This window comes from Beta vulgaris, chromosome 7, assembly GCF_026745355.1.
Source record: "Beta vulgaris subsp. vulgaris cultivar EL10 chromosome 7, EL10.2, whole genome shotgun sequence".
NCBI lineage: Eukaryota > Viridiplantae > Streptophyta > Magnoliopsida > Caryophyllales > Amaranthaceae > Beta > Beta vulgaris.
Window position 1 is genome coordinate 12,002,268 of NC_079208.1, and position 24,115 is coordinate 12,026,382.

At 36.0% G+C, this 24,115-nt stretch overlaps 1 protein-coding gene across 2 annotated transcripts; it reads right to left on the bottom strand.

The window, feature by feature from the left end:
* Nucleotides 1–1,583: 1,583 nt before the first annotated feature.
* On the bottom strand, nt 1,584–11,003 carry LOC104898710 (syntaxin-71). Of its 2 annotated transcripts, none has more exons than XM_010685813.4 (9): nt 10,636–11,000; nt 10,397–10,522; nt 9,592–9,760; nt 9,379–9,464; nt 9,202–9,270; nt 9,072–9,116; nt 8,920–8,982; nt 8,753–8,829; nt 1,584–1,845 (listed from the first exon to the last, which is right to left on the bottom strand). In XM_010685813.4, exons 1-9 carry the CDS (start codon nt 10,789–10,791, stop codon nt 1,830–1,832), a joined length of 807 nt encoding a protein of 268 aa, XP_010684115.1. In that variant the 5' UTR covers nt 10,792–11,000; the 3' UTR covers nt 1,584–1,829. The 2 variants fall into 2 exon arrangements, with proteins under 2 accessions (XP_010684115.1, XP_057252246.1); XM_057396263.1 differs by lacking the exon at nt 1,584–1,845 and adding an exon at nt 5,464–5,491 and having other exon boundaries at nt 10,636–11,003.
* Between the last annotated feature and the right edge of the window lie 13,112 nt (nt 11,004–24,115).

Genomic DNA, 24,115 nt, shown 5'->3' on the forward strand with positions numbered 1-24,115 from the left:
CCCGTTGAACAGCTCTACTTCTTGCTAATGGCCACCTTATGCTCCTTGTTTATCTCCAACTACTCCTTGATACTCTCAACTTCTTTGACCTTGCTTACCAAGTATTATATTTCACATGTGCTCATTAACTTTGCTAAGTAAATGGAGATAATTATTCCCCAACATAACAAACTACCTTGCATTAACCACATTGCCTTTTATCATGTAAAATGAGCCACAACATACACTTATGTATGTATTCCTACCTAAACAATAAACGAGATACTTATTTTCATATCTAAAACTCCAGTCCAAAAAAATGTGAACATAAACAAAAACCTCACTCAAACCCTCGATTCTCATGATTATCAAGTTAATAGGTATTCCGAAAATCCCACATATAGCACGGAACCAATCGGAAATTCTGAAAATGGAAACATTTTCAAAACGGGAAAACTTCAAGCCTCTGACATTTCGAGTCTTCTTTCGCACAACAATGTTTCGGAAACGGGAAAACTTAAAATCCCAAAGGTTTGCACGCTTTAGAGCGACAATGTGCTTGCATAAAAACCAAACAACTAAATTACTCATATCAGGTAACAAACACTACCCCAGTTTCTGATTCCAATTTTCGTCATGCTATTCCTTGGGATTTTTAGCATTTCAATGTTAAAAGTCGCCATCCACTCATGTAATGCTTGCTTGAAACAACTTGAGATAATCTCATTAAGGAAAAAAAAAACACCTCCCAACCACAACTTCACAAGGGCCAACAATGGAAGCTGCCAACAATCGCTTTTGGATAGACCCAGCGCAAATGAACAATCAAGCATGCTCCCTCTATAGCGAAGTCAAACGAGCGATGTCTTAGAAAATGTTTCCAAGATAAAAGCTATTCAAGTGCCTAAGATGAAAATTCTATGACAGTAATACCAAGGATGGAGTCTAGCACCAAGATATGTTGTGTCATTCTCGCTGGACATGTGAAATTCCTGACTCAAAGAAATCCAAACACCATATAACCTATAAAACTGAACTGTCCTAGGCAGCATGACCAAGCATATTCCCTAGAAAAGCCATCTTTTCACAGACTTCTGCAAGGACTGCAAAATAATCCCCGACAAATAATTTGCAGCTCACCTACTATGTTAGACTAGTTACCAGCAAGTCATCAGAAGTTTATCCGCAAGACATTAAAAGTAAAGTAACTTATGTTAGACTGGGTACTTGTTCATGCATATGACTCGGCTATTTGATGATAATTTTCCATGATTTTGATCCAAGATGATAATTTTCCATGATTTTGATCCAAGATTAAAAAGTATCGATGTATCCATACCCAAATTTAAATGCCAATAATCCGATACCTGTATATGAAATGTCAAAAATCCGGCCCATGTACTTGAGAGGTAAAAAAAAGGTCCCAATAACAAATAAAATAACAGCTCTGGGAGATCTTCATTCTGCGATAGAGTATAAGGAACTGACTTTTCAATAGATGATAATAATTTGGCCAAGTAGTCTTCCGTCTATTTTATCCTCATGATTTTGCATCAGAAACAATCCAACGCAAAAATAAGCTCAGTCTTTAATGCATCGTAACATGAGAAGAGAAACCATATTTAACTTCAATAAAATGATATTTAGGAACATTAACAATGGTGATATAGTAGTAGTATACAAGGACAAATGTACACGAAGCATTGATATGCATGGCATGTTCATTTTACAACCACAAGCAAAATTACATTAGAGACATGGTGAGAAGCACACCAATAACCCACACTCTCAAACACTAACGCACAAGATAATACTGCAGAAGTCAAATGGCAGTAAACCCCTCTTATCCATTACTTCTTCAACACACTGCAAAACAATTACCTTCTATTATTACAGATCTAGAAAAATAGATAGTAAGCAATTGGTTGAAGAAAAATAGAATATCATGACAAATTTATCAGCATTCAATTTGAGGTCAAGATAATTTAGGAGAGGGATATGAGAAGATGGGGTTAGCGCGATACTCAGTTCTACATTTATTACAAAATATCGTATAGCATTATCAAGACCAAAGATAATTCAAGAGAGGGATATGAGGAGAATATTATGTCAGCGAGAAACTTGGTTCTAGATTTATTACATAACATTATATCCATACTAAAAGGCGTTCCGAGAATCATGTGGGAGCCCAATGGTTGGAGCTCCCACCTCCCAACCTTATGGTTGGGAGTTCGACTTTATCATTCCCATATTTGGGGTATTTGTGTGGATATTTGCTTCTGAGCATAAATCCCTAGTTTCCAGTCTCTAGAAGTTTCCTTATGGGTTTAGGATCCCCTGCTTACCCCCTAGCTCATGAGGGCTGAGCTTGGGCCAGTAAATTACCGAATCAAAAAAAATCAATATCAAAAGGCGTCCCTATTAAAGGAACAGTGTCACGTGGTACTTTAATCAAGCTTCTAATACATGTTTATGATCTCATTAAAAAATATTAACAATATATAGCTACTGGGAACCGAACACATGACCTTTGAAATAAAATATGAGAGTTTAACCACTAACCCACTATAATTTCAATGTTTAATGTTTCAAAGTAAAACATAATAAAGTCTTATAATTATATGTAACTATGAAGACAGAGACAAAACCTTTTGATCTCTAATACTATTAAGGTAATAACATTCTCCTACCCCAATTCCATTGACATTGTTACATTTAACCCCAATATCTTGGAAGTTTTTTAAAACAATATATCATGCCATAATGTCAACTTTCCAATTTCGCACTAGAAAAAATATTACAAAAAGCTAATAAACTATATTAGATAATTGTAACTGCCAAGGGCATCGCCCGGGCCAAAAGTACTAGTAACATTATTAAGTGCAAAGATAATATAGGAGAGGGATATGAGAAGAAGATGGGGTTAAAGAGAAGCTGAGTTCTACATATTATCACAAAACATGTTATAAATTCCTAGAATAGCTTGCACACAGCACGACCAGTTGTACAGTCTACACTATGTCATCATCAATTTGTAAATATATATTAGGGGAGAGGAAATTTCCAATTGCATATCCAAAAAGATGAGGTGGGTTTTTTGGACATAAAAGGAGTGCTGGGAAGTGAAATTGAAATCCCATGATCCCTATGTTTTTTTAATCTAATGTGAACGCATAAATTCAAAACTAGAGGAATGAAACAAAATTTAACTTACTCTTTCTTCCAATGCATGCATACTGAGTTAACAAAGATAAACAAATTTCTTTGAAGATATATGAACACAATCGAAAGCTAATAGTTTCTGTTATATTTCTTAAAAACTTTACATTATCCAATTCCTAGAGCTATCCTACTCCATAATAATAATCTAAGACTACTTTAAAAATACTATTGGAGATTAGTATTTATTTATATTGTAATTATTAGATTGCCACATCAGCATATAGTTAGTTATGGGTTGTTATGATGCTTAACAACCTATTGTATAAATAAACCCTCTCTCTCTCATTCCTTGTAATGATTCATTCAAATACAATACAAGGTTCCTAAAACCTTTCTCTCTCTAGATTCTTTTTCTCTGAAACAGTGAAGTAAAGCTTCACAAAATAACATGGTATCAGAGCAGATGCTCGCATCCTAGGGAAATTCTTGCTGAAATTCTGGAAAATTCCGCATTGTTTCTGCAAAATTCTGGATATCTGAAAGTTCGCACAAGCTGAAATTCTCCATTTCAGCTTAGTTTTCCAACTGGAAATCTTCGTCTCAAGTGTGGTTTAACCAAATTCTCAATCATTACAACTCTTCTTTATTCTTATTTCAGTTTCTCTGATTGCTTCTTGCTGAAATCTGATTGAAATCTGTTATTTTCTATCAAAATCATCCTTAGAATCTGATTAATGCTGAAATGCATTTCATATGCAAGAAATGATTGCTGATTCTTGCATATTCTTTGTATAATTGATGTTTGTTGAAGCGTTTTGATTCTGAAATATTCATTCTGAGAATTACAAATTCTATAAATTCCTTGTTTCAATTTTCATTCTACTCAAAATTCTTCAAATTACTTCAATCATGTCTACTGAATCACAAAATACAAATCACAAAATGTTTCATTTCTTCTCAGAAAGGGAAGTTGATTCCTCTTGGTAAGCTCAAAGCTGGTTTGTATAATGTCCCTGACAAACAAGTTTCTCTACCAGATACCTCTCATTCATGTAACAAGGTCTGTCTTGCTGCTGTAGAAGATGCTAAACTGTGGCATCTTAGGCTAGGCCACCTACCTTTTAGTAAGCTTCAATTACTTAATATCTCCTGTGATGTTAAGTCTTGTTTATATGACACTATATGTCAAATCTGTCCCAAGGCTAAACAAACTAGAGTCTCATTTCCTAGAAGCTCAATAAAAACCACACATCCTTTTGAATTGATTCACATTGATGTATGGGGTCCACATTTTGTATCTACACCTACTCGTTGTACTCAATTTCTCACTATAGTGGATGATTTCAGTAGATAAACTTGGGTTCACTTCATGAAACACAAGTCTGATTCTATTTCCATTATGAAGAATTTTTTACAAATGGTGAAAACACAATTCAATGTAACTGTGAAGTGTGTTAGATCAGATAATGCAGGAGAACTTTGTGAAGGAGACATGAAAGTATTGTACAATCAACTAGGTGTTCTTATTCAAACAAGTTGCAGCAACACTTCTCAACAGAATGGAGTGGTAGAGAGGAAACATAAACACCTCTTGGAGAGGGCTAGGGCTCTCTATATCCAATCAAGGGTCCCTGATTGGTTTTGGGGTTATTCTGTTTTATGTGCAACTTACCTTATTAACAGAATGCCTTTGAAAGCAATCAATTATCATACTCCTTTCTTCAGGCTTTATGGTAAATCAGCTTCTATTTCCCATCTGAAGACTTTTGGTTGCTTATGCTATGTGTCTACTTCCAAAATCAGAAGATCCAGGGATGTTTACTTTCATGAGCAGCATTTTCCTTTCCATCTATTAATGAAACATTCTTCTCCTTCTTCCACCTATACAAATGTCATCTATCTCCCAGCTCAACGTTACCTAATTCGCTATCTAATTCGCCTATTGAATTCGCCAATTCGCCCAAAATGGGCCAAAAATGAACCAAAACCGACCATATTTCACTTTTCTCAATTCGCAATTCGCGGGGCATTTAGAGAATTAGGTAACACTGTCCCAGCTTCTTCTGCTCCCACAACATATCTTGATGATGTTGATTTCTCTTCTCCCTCACAAATTTTCCTCTCAAATGATTCTCTCTTTCCATCTTCTCCCACTTCTACTCTACCTCCTTCACCACCTACTCTTCTTTCTTCTTCTTTTCCTCCAGATTCTTCTTCCTCTTCATTATTTGATGTTTCTCACCCTACCTGATGTACCTGATGTTAGAAGATCCACTAGACCTTCTAAGCCACCACCTTATCTCAGAGATTATAGATGTAATGTTGTCACTCCTTCTCTTACTTCAACACATTGGTGTAATCTCATCTCTTACACACATTTTCCCTCTCCAAGTACCAAGCACTAATTTCTCAAACTTGTGCCATTACAGAACCTTTTTCTTACTCTGACCCTCTGTGGCTTGCTGCTATGAGTGCTGAAATTACAGCTCTTCAAGCTAATAACACTTGGGAGTTAGTTCCTCTCCCTAAGGGTAAAAAGGCAATTGGCTCCAAGTGGGTTTACAAAGTGAAATTAAAAGCTAATGGGGAGTTAGAATGATGCAAAGGTAGACTTGTGGCTAAAGGCTTCAATCAAAAATATGGTATAGACTATGAAGAGACTTTTAGTCTAGTTGTCAACTGTGAGGAGTCTCATTGCTGTTGCAACTTGTAAGAAATGGCCATTATTCCAACTTGATGTGAATAATGCCTTCTTACATGGAGACTTAAAAGAAGAAGTCTATATGAAAGTTCCAGAGGGTCTCCCTAATCCTTCCGACCTTATTTGCAGATTAAGAAAGTCCCTATATGGCCTTATGCAGGCTTCTCGCCAATGGCATGAAAAATTGGCTACTTCACTGCATACTCTAGGCTTTGTTAAGTCTCATCATGATCATAGCTTATTCATCAAGAAGCACAATGAAGAAATTTGTATTGCTGCAGTTTATGTCGATGACATAATTGTCACTGGGACTAATATTGCTGATATTGAAGATTTCAAAGCTCATTTGCATCATGAGTTTAGTATTAAAGATCTTGGTGCTCTTAACTACTTTCTTGGCATAGAGGTGGGTTATACTCCTGATGGAATCCTTCTTAGTCAAGGAAAATTCACCAAAGAATTACTTTCTGCTTGTTCCTTTGATTTAGCCAAGAAAGCTACTACACCTCTTCCTCTTCACATAAAGTTACAGGCTGATGATGGTGACTTACTCCCTGATCCAGAGACATATAGATCACTCGTGGGCAAGCTTAACTTTCTAACTATCACCAGGCCAGACTTGGCTTATGTTGTTCAAAGCCTAAGTCAATTTTGGGCCTCCTGTCCAGATTCTCGATGATCTATCACAGGCTATATCTTACTCCTTGGTGGCTCCCCTATTACATGGAAATCAAAGAAGCAAAGTACTATATCTAAATCATCTTCTGAAGCTGAGTACCGTGCCATGGCAGCAGCTTCAGAAGTTACTTGGGTTGTTCGATTGTTAGAAGAGCTGGGCGTATCTTCTTTGAAGCCTGTGGTACTACATTGTGATAATCAATCAGCTATTCACATCGCCAAGAACCCAGTTTTTCACTAGAGAACTAAGCACATAGAGATTGATTGCCACTTTACGAGGGAAAAAGTCCTTGAAGGACTGATTCAGCTCACCTATCTCCCTACACAACAACAATTAGCTGATGTTTTTACCAAAATACTTCCTTCTCCATAGTTCAATATGCTTCTTCACAAGTTAGGAATGTCTTCTCATCCACCTTCCAACTTGAGGGGGGTATTGGAGATGACTATTTATTTATATTGTAATTATTAGATTGCCACATCAGCATATAGTTAGTTAGAGGTTGTTATGATGCTTAACAACCTATTGTATAAATAAACCCTCTCTCTCTCTCATTCCTTGTAATAATTCATTCAAATACAATACAAGGTTCCTAAAACCTTTCTCCCTCTAGATTTTTTTTCTCTGAAACAGTGAAGTAAAGCTTCACAAAATAACAAATACTATTAAATTTCCAGATACAAAACCATCCACTAATTTCTTTTTAACATAGCCTGAATTCCCTTTTATTCTTAACTTGCACCTTTCTCCGTGACTTGCAGGATCGTATTAAATAATAACAAAGCTGAGTGAGGTATCTCGCTTATAGAAAGAGTATCATGAGTCGAGATGCTCCGATCAACTACCCTCAACTGCTTCAAGGTAATGAAAAATACAAATTGGCCATCTCACGCGTAAGAATCCATACTGGAACAGATCTGTTGCGTATCAATAAAATTCAAGAGGATAACACTTAGAGAGTTACTCCATCCTCTTGAAATACTAGCCTATACATTAATCTTATGTCAATCAGTACCACATTTGATCGTATTTTCCATTATCAGATCAATTTAAAAGCTAGAACGCTAATCTTGCAAGATTACTTTCTCTATGTTACTTCAACACTCAAACTCACCTGCACGTCGGACACAAAACTTTGGGCGACAAGAAATACTACGTACAAAGCTACTATACATTTCGAAAAGACACCAACAGTTGTCAACTTATTAAAGGAAAGCAATGACATAACTCACTCTATGTCCTTATTTTCCCTAAGCTGCTAGGTTTACTTCTCCCTCCGTCACATAATATAAGTCCCCTTTCCATTTAAAGTGTCTGAAAATACAAATTCTATTTATATTTTCAATCAATAATTATGCCATGCCCTCATGAAAATAATTTAATTCCCAAAACATCCTTATAGTTTCAGCTTCCAATGCACCATTATTAATGATAATATGGAATCTTCTACCCCATTGAACTCCTCCACACATTAAACCATGCAACATTCATGTTCAGTTTTTATTTTTTGTTAAAAAGAAAAAAACAATATAGTATTTCCAAATAAAAAATGAATCTTTTTATTTAAATAAAATAAGATTCCACTTTACCTTCATTCTCGTGTAAAAACAGAATCAGGACTTATATTATGGGACGAAGGGAGTATTATATTGCTATATTACTTTTGCAGATGTTCGATGGTATTCGTCAATGTTAACCATGTTTAAAAATATCATCCATGTGTTTCCTCTCTTGATTGTGGTTTACACTGATTTGAAAGCACTATTCCAAGACACTTGAGATGCGTCTTATCAGATCTAAAAAGTTAAGGCACTTGTTAAACCGCATCCAAGTGCCGTCCAATTTAAACTCAAGTGCCCAATCCATGGGTCCCTACTCGTATCCGACATTCATTAAAGAGTCTTAGTAACACTACTTTTTAGATTTTATGACAAATCTTGCAATATACTAATGCATTAGATCCCATAATATGTTCCACTACGTGATTGAAATTCATGAGCTTTGAGCACTGAATAAACGTGGTCTATAATTTCAAACCGAGGTAGTATATGGCAAGAAAAAGAGAAAAGCAAACTTAACAAGTTCCCAACTCATGCAATATGCATTCAGAATAAAACATTAGCAAACACCATTAGTTGATGATCTCCTTCTTACCCTATACTTAATGACAAAAATTGACTGATATCAAAGCATAGTTTATAGAAAGGACCAAGGGTAACTGAAGATCTTACTTGTACAAATATGCAGCAATCCCAAGAATCACACACAAAAGAATGATATCGATGCAGAAGTTTCGACTAGACCTCAGCTGGAAAAATATAACAAAAGCACACTTGTCAAGTTACTAACAGAAAAATCTATGAGTGCATTTTAAACCTGATATTGTAATTCAAACTACCTGTGTCACCGTGTCTTTGAGTCTGACATTGGTATTCTTGAGATCAGAAGTTGCCTTGTCTACCTGTAAATACCACAGAAAGTAACCTATGTGTCATATACTCCATCTGCTGCAACATCAGCTGGTATCACGTAACTCAAAAAGTCTCTCACCTTGGTGTCAATCTCATCCATCAAAGGAACTTGCCTGTCCATTTCCTGTATTTATATCAGCAGAATATAAGCATGAGTTGACAACATTAAAAAAAGTAACACAAGGCAGAGAGAAAAAATGAAGAAAAACCTCATTCATATCATGTGCCATGTTTTTCAAAGTGTCCAAACCTTCCGCTATCATATCCAGACCTTGATCCTGCCAAGACGGAAATTCAATGTAGAGCAAGAATGAAATCATGAGGAATGAGAAAAATAACAAGAACTCCAACTGTGTGTAGGAGACAAGAGGATCCATTTCAATTACCTGCTTCATTTTTTTCATTTCATACTCTTGCCTGAATTGACTTGACTGTTCGGTCTCTTGTAAGTACTCACTATCAAATCTTCCATCTAACATCAACAGGGAACAAAATACAATAGGTTATTCTAATCCCATAAAGATTTTCTAGCTTCAACCTAAGAACTAACAGAATTAGACTTAATTTCCAAAATGTTGTTCCAATATGATTGAACAAACCTGAATCAAATTTGATCTCCTGGCGTGTAGCTGACGATGTCCACCCAGATGTCCAACCTCCATTCTTTTTAGATGTAGGGGTTCCATCTGGTATGGCTTGAATTCTATCAGGCAAAGCAAGGACCAAATCATTACGAGCACCAAGTTCCTCAATTGAAAGCCCTTTCACCTGCATTTAATACAAATAACTTCTCAAGTCCAGCAAATAGCTTCATATACAACAGCTTTGACTAAGCAGTCAGAGTAAAACGGTTCTACCATTCAACCTCAAATGACACAAATACAAAATGAGCACCCACCAATTCATCTGGGTGTTAAAAGAAAACAAATATATCTCAAATACTCCAATGTATATCTCAAATCACCACTGTATGTTTAACTTCTGCAGCTGTAAATTAATGGCATTTTAATTACGAAAATGTCATCCGATATACAAAATGTGTTCATCTAAGAAATGAACACAAATTGGTTTAATATCAACAAGGCCTCAAATTTTGATCACAATTTATTTTCAAAGACGTCACATATCAAAAACATGGAGACTTATTCCATAATTGATGATACCAATTCAATCCACATATTTAAAAAAGACAGATTTCTCCATACATTTTTTTAATTAAGTTACCCATTGTATTGAATCAACAGTCTCGAACTTGTCAGTAGCAACTGTCGACGCTTAAAACTAACATAGATCTATTGAAAAAAAAAAAGGGGGGGGGGGGGGGGGGGGGGGCACATTTCAATTGAATATAGGTGTAAAACAAGTTCAGTATTTAGTAACATCACAAAAGAAATAAAAACAAACCCTTTTCTGCGCCAATCGCTGCAACTTAGGAACTTCTTCAAGTAATCGTCCTTTAATTCGACGAATCTCAGCATTCAACGCCACAATCGACGCCCTATTCGTCTCATTTGCAGCCAATTCTGCTTTCTGTAATGAATTTACAAGTTCAGCAAAAAACCAATCAATTTAATTTTGAGAAACCCTAAATCCTAAATCAAAGGAACACAAAAAAAAACATGAGAGAAGAAAGAAAAAGAGACCTGAAGAGCAGATTGGATTTCGGACTCGACAGAAGAGTAGAGACGAGCGAAGGCGTCGTCACCAGCGACATTGGATTCTCGCTGTTTATCGACGTCGTATTTATCGTATTTGTGGCAGATAGCATCAACTCTTGTGAGAATGTCGATGACACTCATTGTTATTGGTTGGATCAGAGAAGTGATGTGTTAAGAGAGAGAAAATTAGGGTGGTCGTGCACTTGTTTGAAAGTTACTACACAGATCTTGGGTTAGAGCACCGTCACGCTGCCTGATCAGGAGAGAGAGAGGGGTGGTGGGTGCCAGGCGCAGAGAAACCAGTTACAGGTTAGTTGAGAGATGAGTTCAAAAAACTTGCAGTTTTTTTTGTCATTGGTACGGATGTCTGGATTCGGGTATATGGTTTTCGGGTTGTGTCGGATCCACTCAAGTTTTAAATGTTGTCTACAAACTTCACCCAAAGTTTGAGGGGATTGTTCAACATCGTCCTGAAATTACTTAAAATCACCCCAAATTTATTTTTATAGACTATTTTACCCTTTTTTCTTTTCCACCACCCACCATCCCCACCACCACCACCACCTACCTCTCCACTGCCCTTTCACCTTCTCCTCTTTTCCACACCACCCACCACCACCACCACCTACCTTCCCACTGCCATTCCCTCTCCTCTTTTCCACACCACTCACCACCCCCACCACCACCACCTGTGATCTCTCCTCTTTTCCACATCCTCCACCACTATCACCTACCTCCCTCCACCTCACTCCACCACGCACAAAACCACGGCGAATTTTTTTTAAAACAGCGAATGTCCGGCGTTCTGTGGCCATGGGGCGAACGTCCTGGCCGGACGTCCGCTGTTTTAAAAAAATTTCAGAAGGTTTTGCGTGGAGGTCTGCAGTGGTGACGCGAAGGTGGTGGTGGTTGTGTGCGACGAAGGAAGTGGAGGTGAGGGTGGTGGAGTGAGGTGGGTGGGTGGTGGTACGCATATGGTGTTGAAGAAGGAGAGAGAGGGGTAATTTCAATGGAGGTGATAGTGGTGGTGTGAGGTGGGTGGGTGGTGGTGGCAACCAGCAGGAGGTGAGTGGTGGTGGTGGTGATTTAAGAATAAAAAATCGAAAGATTATAAATGTAATTTCAAATTTTTTAGGGCGATTTTAAATAATAGTGGGACGATGTATAGAAGTTTAGAGTTTGAGCTCCCAACTAAGAGATTGTAGGATGAAATTTCCCCAAAAGAAAACTTGAATTCAATAGATCTGTCATTTGCTACTCCACACTAATATTAATATAGACCAGTGGCTAGAAGCCTGCAAGTCTGCAACATGTAAATTGGTCTACAACTGTTTACCATATCTTTAGCTTTGCAATCATTAAGGATAATGGTCGTTCACAATGTTTCAAATGGAAAAAAATTCAAATAGATGCGAGAAAAAATTGGACGACCATTAAGTAATTCGAGTAGTTGTATAAATATGATGTAATGAGAAAAGATTGGCGTAATTAGCGTAAATTAGAATCATCGAAAATTGATTTAGGTAGTGTAAAGGAATGAGGGGGTGTTTGGTTCACTAGTTTTAGGTATGAGGTACGGGTTTGGAATGAACAAAACCCATACCTAGAGTTTGTTTAACTTATTTCTAAATTTTAAACCCATACCTTAAACCCATAAGGTATGGGGTTTAGAAACCCATGGGGGGAGGTGGGTATGGCTCATACCTTACCTCTAGGTATCAAATAAAAGAAGATTTTTCATTCCTAAATGAAACCAAACACAAGGTATTAAGTATCAAGTTCCAAAACTATACCACCTTGATTTCATTCCTAATTCCAAACTCATACCATAATATGAACCAAACGCCCCCTGAAAGTGAAATCAGGTCATATAAGGCCTTGGACATTGTCTTATTACAAAGATGAGTTTATGTCCTATTATAGTGTCATGTATGTCCTCTCTTATGTTGCCACTTGTTAGGCATTCTTGTAAAATCTTCCTAGGATCATGTGCATATGTTTTAGGGTCATATGAGAAAAAGATTGCGTTGAATGCTTGTAGCTATGAACTTACAAGTTCATATGATATCAGAGCAAGGTTCAACTATCTCTAAACTTATTTGCTGCAACACTTGTCATTTTAGTTGTAGCACAAAAAAAATTACATCTTTCATTAAACTTGTTCTTAGCAACATATTGAATCTTTAAGATATCAAGTTTGTGCGTATTTGTTAGAAAGTAAAACATTTTATTATTCTAGCTTGTCCTAGTAGTATACATTGTGTTGTTCCAAAATGACCACCAAAATTGATGCTACAAACCCTCTATACCTTCATACTTCAAAAGGAACAAATTCTATCTCAGTTGAGAAACTAGAAGGGTCCTCAAATTATAGAGCCTAGAAAAGGTCATTTGAAATTAGGCTAAATTCAAAAAGAAAACTAGGCTTTGTTACAGGGGAAGAAAAGAATGTTGGTGATAAAGTAAAAGTATATGCTTGGGATACTTGCAACAGTATGGTCATCTCCTGGATCTTAAGTTCTCCATCTGAACCTATTAAGAGGTATGTGATGTTTTATGCACAGTGCCCATGAGATATGGAAACAACTTGAACTCGGGTTCAAAATGACTAATGATGCTAGAAAATACATGTTGAATAAAGCCATATATGAAACTAAACAAGGTGGCAGGGGTGTTGCTAATTATTACACTGAGATAAGAAGTTCGTGGGAAGAACTCGAGGATTTAATAGACTATCCTACCATCACATCCTTAAATGCAGATATAACATGTCATTTGGATGCTAGAAAGAAGGATGAGGAAGATCAAAGGTTATTTCAGTTCTTAAATGGACTTGATGATGATTATTGAACTTGAAGGAGTACATCTTAATGACATCTCCCCTTCCATGTAACACCCCGGTAATTCTCTCTTTTTCAAAATACCTTTTCAATATAAAACTTAGAAAATCATCAAAGCATTATCGTCCGTGTGATAACGTATCGGCTTATTCAGAATTTTGCAGCAGAAAACATATAATTGAACCTTAGAATTGAAATATAATAAATAATGAAATAACTTTAAAACCAAACAACATTGTTGACCTTACTTCAAACCAAACTTAAATGTAAATGTATCCACTATAAAACAATAAATAGATCAATCTGTTACACAAGCTCTCCATTCCCAAATTTCCATGATGTAACATCTGCAAACCTGTAGATGTCAATGCAATAAATAATCTGCTCATCAAGAATGGGTCATCACAAGATCAATAAGGCAAAGCCATGATCAACACATACAAAGAAAGCACGTAATTAGCAAAGTTGAGTACTACATAATAATAAATAAACATTCTTAACATAATACTAAGAAATATACATAGGGATAAATAACAACATAACAATATGCAGATAACTTTTACTGAACTAAACTAATGGAATAGTTATTGGACCGAGTTGTCTCATCTAAAAGCCAGCCTTCCCTTTGGAAAACGAAATACGGGTGCGACTCCGTATTCCATAATGACCTACGATATCGAGGAACCTTTTAATAAAAATAGGAATGGTGATCAATCCAATTCCCATAAAAAGCCATGGCACGACCACCATGAACCCCAACTCTTGATTGTCCAACTTCAGACGTGCACACAGCCACACAGGCATAAAACATGTAAAATCCAATTATAATAGAAATCATATATGAACTCACAAAGTTTCTATACATGATACTACATAACTTTTTCTTCATAAAATCATGATACTACATCAAACAACACATAAGTATGTACGTACATTGTGTAGACAAATTGATAGGCTACTTTTAACACTTTAGAAGTCGCCTAGAGAGTAATCTCCGCCTAAAACAACCAATAGAATTTATAATCAATACTCCATATAAATTCCAGCAACTTTAAAATACTTCAAATTCCCTTTAAAAATATTTAAAAGATTTTTTTATCATTCAAACTTCAATTACTCATATTCCCTAGCATAGTACTACTACACTAGTCATGAAAACTCATAAAACTCCATTGATAACTATCTTTCTAAAATTCCAGCAACATATAACTTATAAAACTCCATTTAAACATGCTTAAACATACTTAAATTTATAAGAATAATCAATTACATAGTTTATAACATACTACTATGATTTTCCAATCTTTAACACCCTAAAAATCCATGCTTTGATATATAATTAAAAATCCAATCTAAACATAATAAGTAATTCTAAATTTTATCTCCTCAATATATAGATTATATAAACTTAGATTCATAAATAAATTATGAAATTATAATCTTTAAACATAATCATATTAAAACGAATCTTAAAAACATAAACTTTGCAGGTCGGCGACTTTAGTGACGGGAATCAGTGACGACTTTAGTGACGGATTTAGGCGGTCGGTGAATGATCGATGGGACGGCAGGTCGGCGAAGCAAAGAAGTGAAGGCCGAAGGAGAGCTAGGACGAAATACGAAGAGAGAGAAAAAGAAACAGGAGAGAGAATGTTTTTTTTTGTGGGTAAAATATGTGGGCTTAATGATATTTATAGGCAAGCTTTTCTTTTGGGCTTAGGAAAAGGCAAATGGATCCTAAGTAGGATAGAATAATGAATAAACTCCAAACATTACTTGAAGTTCTTTTTCCTAGTCCAATTAGTATTTGGATTCCTCAAGCCCATTTATAATCCTTTTTCAAATCCAATTAGTATTTCAAATATCTTTCAAAGTATGCCTTAATAAAATATTTTAACTTCCTCCAATCTTTAAAATAATTCCTTTGACTTTCAAAATAGTCAACCTTTTAAATAAATATATTATTTTAAACTAAATTATATTTAAATATAAATGTATATATTCTAATATATATTTATAAAATCCATAAATTTACGGAGGATTACATTCCATCACTAGAAAATGGTTGTGGTATTCTACAACAAGAAGAATCTCAAAAAGAGATTCACAAACACATCAAGACTGAGAGTGAGGGTCTTGCAATGTACAATAGGAAAAATGAGAAAAATTGCAACGACTATTGCAAAGTTAGGCACACAACGAATAAATGTTGGGCTTGCAAGACCTGTGGAAACAAGAAAGGTTGACATACTCAGGATGTGTGTTGGACAATAGTAGGCTATACTCTTAAGAACTTTAAAGGGGTTAAAGATTTCAAAGGCAACGGAAAGAAAATATCTGTGAGAGAACAAGGGAAGTTTCAATCAAAATGGAACAAAGGGAAGCAAGATGGCAGAGCTAAAATGAGAGCAAACTCACGTTGTAGAACTCAAGAGAGCTCAGGTGGAGGCAAAATAGCTCAGCAACTTGAGCAATTGTTGAGGATGTTTCCATTGCCTTCCAAAGACACTAAAGATGACTCAGGAAATGATATGGATGCTAACTACGCAAAGATGATTGACTGCAATTTAGCTCACTCAAATCAGCTTGTGTGGATCATTGACTCTGGTGCAACACACCATATGATCGGCTGTTAAAACCTGGTCCTAAATGCAATAAAAAGTATGACTCAAGCCAAGATCATTCATCCTAATGGTGAATAATCTGAGGTTACTTATAGTGGTGTGGTGAAGTTGGGAAATAATCTGGAATTGAAGAAAGTGATTTACATTCCTACCTTCAGACATAGCCTAATATAAGTTCAAAAGCTTGCACAAGAGCAAAAATGCAAAGTTATGTTCCTCTTTGATTATTGTATTATACAAGATGAACACACTAGTGAAGTTAAGGGTGTGGGAAAAGTTGTCAAAGGTTTGTATCACTTGCTGAATCAACTAGTAGATGAGATTTTGAGGCACTTGAAACAAGGCATGACACATAAAAAAGAAGCTCTGGCAGTTTCTAGTGAACTTATAATACCAACTCAGGTGGTCAGACGAAGAAGAAGCAACATGACAACCTTGTGGCATAAGAGGATGGGTTATGCACTCATGAAAAGAATAAAGAAGATCTCAAGACTAAAGGGGTTTGACACAAGCAAAGAAGAAGTGTGTTTAACTTGTCCTTTAACCAAATTCACCAAATTACCTTTCGAACCCAGCCAATCAAGAGTAGCATAAGCATTTGAACTAGTGAACATTGACACTTGGGGGCCTTATAAGGTAAGCACTCGCCAGGGTTACAAGTACTTTCTTATTGTGTTAGATGATCACACAAGGGTTTGTGTGGATTCATCTCATGAAGAAAAAAGATGAAGCATATGGTGCCATTACACGATTCATCAAATGGCCAACACTCAATATAACAAGAGGGTGAAGAAGTTGAGATCAGATAATGCTCTGAAGTTCAAGAATAGATTGTGGAAGACTATGTTTGACAGCCTAGAAATTGTTCATGAAACAACATGTGTTGACATGCCTGAGCAGAATGGGAGGGCTGAGAGAAGACATATGAACCTATTGGAGATGGCTAGATCACTAAGATTCCAGAAAGGGTTGACACCACAATACTGGGGAGAATGTGTCCTTGTAGTTGTCTACATCAGTAACAAACTACCATCTGTCATCCTTGACAACCAAACTCCCTACACTACTACATTAAAAGGCAAAGGCAACACACAAAAATCATTACAATAGGCCCAAAAGTCGTTGCAGTAGACTTATTGCAACGGTTTTGAACTGTTGCATTTGGAGGTGTTGCAATAGGGCTAGTGCAACGACTTCCACAAAGCTGTTGCAATAGATGTAAAGAGTCGTTGCGTCATCTATAAGGTCTATTGCAATGCCTCTATATCTATTGCAACGCCATTCGATAGCTATTGCAACGACCCTAATATTCATATTGTGTCCCATTTTGGCTTCTATAGCAACGCGTCCCTACATATTATAACACTATCATATAGCTATTGCAACGCCTTTATGACGGATTTTTTTTCATTTTTTGTGGGGATATTGCAACGATTATTACTGTAACCTACCGAAAGCCTATAATTTTGTAGCCTGGATATTTATTAGTACGATGCAACAAATGCAAAAATACTCTTGAAATGCCAAAAATAATTGTCATATATGTATTATAATTTCCAAAACTAATTAGATTAAAAGTATACATGATAAATCCTAATTAACGAAAATGAATGTACTTAATCAAACCCAACTAATAAATATTTGTTTTAGTACCACAAATACTTCTAATAAATACATATAGATCATTTTCCTTCTAACCACCAAGTACCGCATCACTATAATATAGCTAGCTAAATCTGGTCGATAGTATGTATAGTGAGACGTCTACGTTTGATCTCCTTCAGTTGGTTCATTATTCACCTAAAAATTAAAACATTGTAATAGTTAGTAAACGTACACCATAAACAACACAAAAAAGAGACAAAATTACAGTACCTTGCATTATTACTATAATAAGAATAATGTGGGATGGAGATGACAATATAAAAGAGACAAAATTACAGTACCTTGCATTATTTATCAGAATAACATGGAGGCGGCTCTTTCATATCATAAGAAAATGAATGAACAAGGGATTTATCTGTGATTTGAAAACATATACGACTTTGATAGATGGACTTCTAAGGGAAGGTAAATTGCTTTTAGCTCTAGAACCCGGTGGCACGCAAAACAACATGAAGATTTAAATGAATTAGCTCCTGATTACCAAAACATAGCGAAATCTATTGAATTTCTTGTTGTGCAGCAATCTACTAACCAAGAAGTGATACTTGATGATACTGATATTATAATGTTGAGAATTATAATTCGAAAGAAAAAGGCATTGATATGACTTACGATAATTTGGTAGAAGGTAAGGGTGTAATTGGTGAAGTTGGTAGTTTGTGTCTCTATGTTGACGAATCCATAGTTGAGAGTCAAGGTCTGACACTTTTCAATAAACTTTTCATTTGCATATGAGTCTAAAGTTGAGAGTGAAATAGTGCATACATGAGTCTTTGTCGGTTCCATCTGATACTGTTTTTGAGTCTCATGTTCCATTCTCTCAAAAACTTGACATTATTCTTTCATCTCCTATATTATATCCTCCATCGTTCCTTATTTCCCCCCTTTTGAATGACTTTCATGATAATGTAAATAATGATGTACAATTAGTTTCTTTTCCTTCTTTTGAGTCATGTAAAAAGACTAACGAATTTTCTTTTACTCCTTGTAAATATAATTCCTTTGATTTTTCTTTTTGTAGTTTTAGTAATTTTCTAGGACTAATTTTTTTCATCTTTCCTTTTTTACTCTTATATCATGTGCTCTGAGATGTTTGCAGGAACATTTGATAAACTTCTTAGAGCATTGAACTATTATGAGTGACCTACTAATCTTTTTATATTTTGTAGTTAATTGAATTCTCTTGACTTCAATTTTTTTTAGGTTATTATATTTTTATATCATATTTCTGACTTCACTTGAATTCTCATTTTCTTAGTTTAGTTAGTTGATTTTCGTAATTTATTTTTTTTGTCTTTGGATTCATTTGAATTCGTTTTTTTTTCTTTGGTTTGTTTTAGTCCACTAACGAACTAACAATGTGTTGAGTTATGTTTGTCCTAGTTTACAAGCATGTGTAGATGGAAGTTGCACATTTGGTTGAATTAAGCACTCGCAAGTCGCAAGCTTGTCACGGGTCGTTGTTTAAACCAATGCATGATGGGCTGCTGCATACACAGCCCAACGCTTGATACCCAACACCTAATGGGCTCCACTCGCTATACAATGAAGCTCTCTGCCCAGCTCGTTGCAAGGCCAGAGCTCGATGGCTTACTCACCCCAGTATAATTAAATCCTACTTGTCTCGCTGGCAGCCCAGTGGTTGTTGGTTTGTCGAGAGAATAAGCGCAACACCATACGAAAATCGAAGCACGGAGAAGAACCCCTTGCACGACCACCAAGCACCGGCACACATCCGCACCACCAGCGCACCGCCACCACCGTCAAGTCGCCTACATTGGCGCAGCATCACACCACCAATAGTCCTCCTGTTTTTCGTCCTCCTCTGTCTTCACACTTCATGTCTACCCGCCACTGACTTCGTCCCGCAGATCACCATGGTCGGAGCTACCACCCCCGCAGTGTCTCCCGCATCCCAGTCAACCCCACATCTTGTCTCCTTCTCCCCTCCGACACCTACCCCTGCTACCCTCTTCACGCCTGCCCACTATGGCACCACCAGAACCAACCGCCATTATTTGCTTTACACAACACCACACCCGAACACCAAAAGTGACCTCCGTGTTTCGCCTCCCTCACCATCCATCCCGGCACCTTCCCAGCTCTCGCCTTTCCTTCCGATCTTTTCTTTTTTCTTTCTTTCTTCTTTTTCTTTCTGCCGTCTTTTTCTTTTCTTGTTATTTTTGTTTAATCCGATTTTCCTTTTTCCTTTTAGTTGTATTTTGTTATTATCTTTTTTCCAATGGACTTTTAAATTTTTTTATTGATGGTTCTTCTAGGATTCTCTCAAACAGGCATCAAATAGGTCCAAGTTCGCGTTTATGAAGCATTATGACATGCTTTTTGAGTGTATTTGACTCTTCTCCCCAATTCATTGGGTAGTAAGCTTCTATGCTCACTTATAATTGTTGTTAATGTTCATCTCGAATTTTTGCCTGGATTTTTGTTTTGATGCCATCTTATTGAGAATCTTGCACATTGATTGAATTGTTAGTTCATCGGATTGTCAGGATTCGTGTGTGGTTTTTGTGGTGTTGTGGCTTTTGGTGGACGACTTTGGTGTTGAATGATTGTTGGGGTTCGATATTGTTCTTTTTCTAAACTGGTTCCTATAGTGAGGACACTGCAGATTCTAGCTTGGGGGAGGAATATTCTATCCTTTATTGGTTTCTAGTGTAGATTTCATTGCTTTTGTAGGATGTTGCATGGTTTGTACTACTTAACAGAAGTGGAAGTTTACGTGTAACCAAAAAAATTATACTGCTTTCTTAATTAGTTGCATTAGCATATTTCATCTCATTTTAGTTGCATCTATGGGACTATTGCTAAGACTTTTTGAGAACCTTATTGATATTTTACTACATTTGTTAAGTGTCACTCATCTTGTTCATGATACTTCATAGCACGATTGTTTCGCAACTGATTGTTTGTGGTAAGATTGATTGATCTCTCTCTGGCTCGATTTAACATTACTATGCAGACACCTTAACCTAAGTGAGCTTTTGTGCCTATAAACTGACGTATCTGTGTCAGTTTTGTTCTTTCATGTGTGATTAGTTCCTCGTTGTTGCATTGATCTTGACTTTGACTTGGTACTCCTTGATATTTGATAGTGCATACATTTTGATATGATTGAGGCGTTTCATTTGATGATCTTAGCTCCAGAGTTATTCTTGTTTTCATATTATTCCTTCTTTAGCCCCGCTGAGCCTTTTCTGACTTTTGATTGTTACCTACATTACAAGCCTTGACCTCATTTGATTCTTGTCCCAAGCCTAGCTTGGGGGAGCGAGTATTAGTTTTGGTTAGTTTGTATTGAATTTAAGTGCTCTATTTGTGGTTTACAAGGATGAAAAAGTATGTTTAGTGAGCTTTGAAATTGAATTGAAAGTGTGAAAAAGAAAGAAACACAAAAAAGTGAAAAATGAAATGAAAAAAAGATGTGAAAAAGAGTTGTGAAGTCAAGTGAAATAAAAAGGATTATGATTGAATTTCTTGAGTGAAAGAGGTTGTTGATTATTTTGGAGATTGTTGGTTGTTGCACAGAGTTGTTGTGATCTTTCTTGGTCATGTTTTCAGTTATATGATGCTCCCCCTTTTCGGTTTTTCCACCACGATTCCCAAATTATTTTCCATACCTTTAACCTTAGCCCCATTACAACCCTTAAAAGTCCTCTTGATCATTATGTATTGTATTGTTGAGTATTAAGTGAGTCAAAAAGTCAAAGTTAAAGAGTATTTGCTTCATCTGAGTCGACTTATTTAGGTTGAGAGTCATTATTTAACCCTTAAACACATGAGAAATTTGAGTGGACCTAACTATAATGAGGTCTGTCATGTTTGGTTAAATCCAGTTTGGGAGAGATGGTTTGTAGTATCATTGGAGAGTCGATTGTGATACATGATATGCTATGCGGCTTTGTTCGAGATTGTTTGATGCTTGGTTTATGTAGTGATTATATCTTTTGTGTTTTCAATTGAGTGTTTAGCCCTGTTGTAGCCCTATATTGTAAGTTGTCTAACTTTTCCGATGTCTATGTCTAATTGCTTGAGGACAAGCAATGGTTTAGCTTGGGGGATTTGCTAATTCATTTTTATTTATAGTTTTTAGGTGCATTTAGGTTGCATTTTAGAACATTTAGTTTCATATTTAGGTTCATTATAGCATTATATTCTTAAGTTATGCTATTCTACTTTTATTCGGTATGTTTTCTTGTTTCTGATGAATTTCAGGCATTGAGGACATATTTGGAGTATGATTAGCTAAACTTGAGGATTAAGAGCACTTGGAAAGAAGCAACAATGAATAAGGATTGTATGGATATGTCATAGTACGAGTTTGAGCAAAAACGAAGCGGAAAATCATTAGAAGAAATGTGAAAAAAGAGTCACGTCTACTCATCTGATCAAAACTTTTGATGTGCTAGAATTGAATGATTACAGCATATTTGGAAACTAGACTTGAAGAGCTTTCCAACGATAGGTGGCACGTCCCGAGGAGACTTATAGTCAAGGAGTTATGCCTTTCCGAAGATTGCACTGTTTTTGCTGGAATCTGCCACGCATACGCGCGGATCACTAATTCGCTCATTAATGATTTAATTAAGACTTTCCTTATCTTGTAAATTACTTTTATAGTCATATTAGGGAATACTAGCCTTATATGCACGCTATGCGTGTGAGAATTGTTGCTGAATTTAATTAATTGCATAAATTTAAGGTTTGATGCATAATTTAAAATTTCTTTTTTACATAATTTAAGGTTTCATGTCTTTTATATGCAATTTACTAAAGTAACATATCTAATACTTTTACTTACGTCTAATGCTTTATCATAATTTTTTTATACATTTTATGAGTAGAACTTGCTCGGTTAATCTGATATAGTATTTTATAAGGAGTAGAACTTGTTCAGTATCACATTTCTTAGTTTTAAAACACTTCCTCTCACTCCTTTGAATCTCCACTCTCTCTAAATCCTTTGCCCTTCTCTCTCTTCCTTCCTCCACCACAACTACCACCTTCCACCGTCGTCCAGCTTGTCATCACTTTACTAACACCACCCTATCCAACGCCACCACTCTGTCCAACACCACCGCCGACCACCTTCGTGCAATCGGCTGGCTACCACCGACGCTCCTCCTCTCTCTTCTCTGAAATCTCATCACCCTCAAACCACTCCACGCTGTTGCATCAGTCGCCCCACCTCCCCCACTCCACCAAACCACCACTTAATCGGTTCAATTTATTTTCTGTTTGCATGTGTAATATTTTGGGAGTATTTTTGTCTGGGTTTGCTTGATTTGTTGTGAAGAAGCAGGAGGTAAGTGTCGGCTTAATTTTTTTGTGAAAAAGCAGGGGATAAAGTTGCTTTTTTGTACAAAATGAAGGTCTCTTTCGAAAGTCATAATACATAAGCAGGGTGATTATCATAGTTGGAGTTTTTTATTTAGAGATTCATTATAGTTAGAGATTATTCATTTAGATATCCATACAGTAAGTAGGGATAAGTAGTTAGTTTACAATTTTTACATTGAATGTAATCTCTCATCTAGCAACTCATCTTTTTAGGGACTTTTCACAATTTTACTTTTGAATTTTATTTAAATTTGATTTGAGTGCTTCAATTTTCTAGTTATCTCCTAATCCCCCACCCAAAAAAATGCTTTGTGGTTCACCGTAAGTGCCTTTTTTTATGATAATTGTTTGAGTAAATTTGATTGTTTACTTTCTCCTTGATTTTGTCATGTATAAAATACACACAAAAATCACTATTAATTCATATCATTTATTTGTTGTGAATAATAAAGATTTGTGTATTAATGTGTTATTTGTTTGTTGTGAGAGAGAAGTAAGGAATACCTGTTATTTTGTTGTTGTGCTCATTCAAGAATGTTTTGCTTGTATTGGCATGTTAATTACAACGCTTGTGAAAAGTACCCTGTATAAAATGAATGATGTATCTATAAAATGAAACTGTATAAGGATTAATTATGAACAAATCTCTATAATTACCTGATCTTGGTGAAAGTACGGTATAGTGATTTGTGTTTTGGTTATTTTATTGTGTTTTGTAGAGAATTGCAGGGTAGAAGTTAGAAAATTGGAATGAGAAGTGGAAGAATTGAAGATCATGTAGAGATACTGTCGTGTTTATAAGCGTTGCAGTTATTTTCCCCCTTTTTTTTTGAAAGGAGTTATTTTCCCCCTTAATTAGGGATTTCATTGGGTTGTTACTTCTTTTGGATTACCGGAGATGTGTGGATTTGTTTCTTTTTCTTATAATAGAGGCGTTAGTTTTTTTTTGGATGTAATTTTGAAAATTTAGTGAGGGCA

Bases quoted from the DNA above. Each gene is read 5' to 3' on its own strand.
- LOC104898710 (XM_010685813.4), bottom strand. From the start codon at position 10,791: ATGAGTGTCATCGACATTCTCACAAGAGTTGATGCTATCTGCCACAAA. The intron at 9,465-9,591 runs GTTTGTTCAATC...TGTTGATGTTAG, and splicing joins GGAGATCAAATTTGATTCAG to ATGGAAGATTTGATAGTGAG. The intron at 9,117-9,201 runs GTTTTTCTTCAT...ATATAAATACAG, and splicing joins TGGCACATGATATGAATGAG to GAAATGGACAGGCAAGTTCC.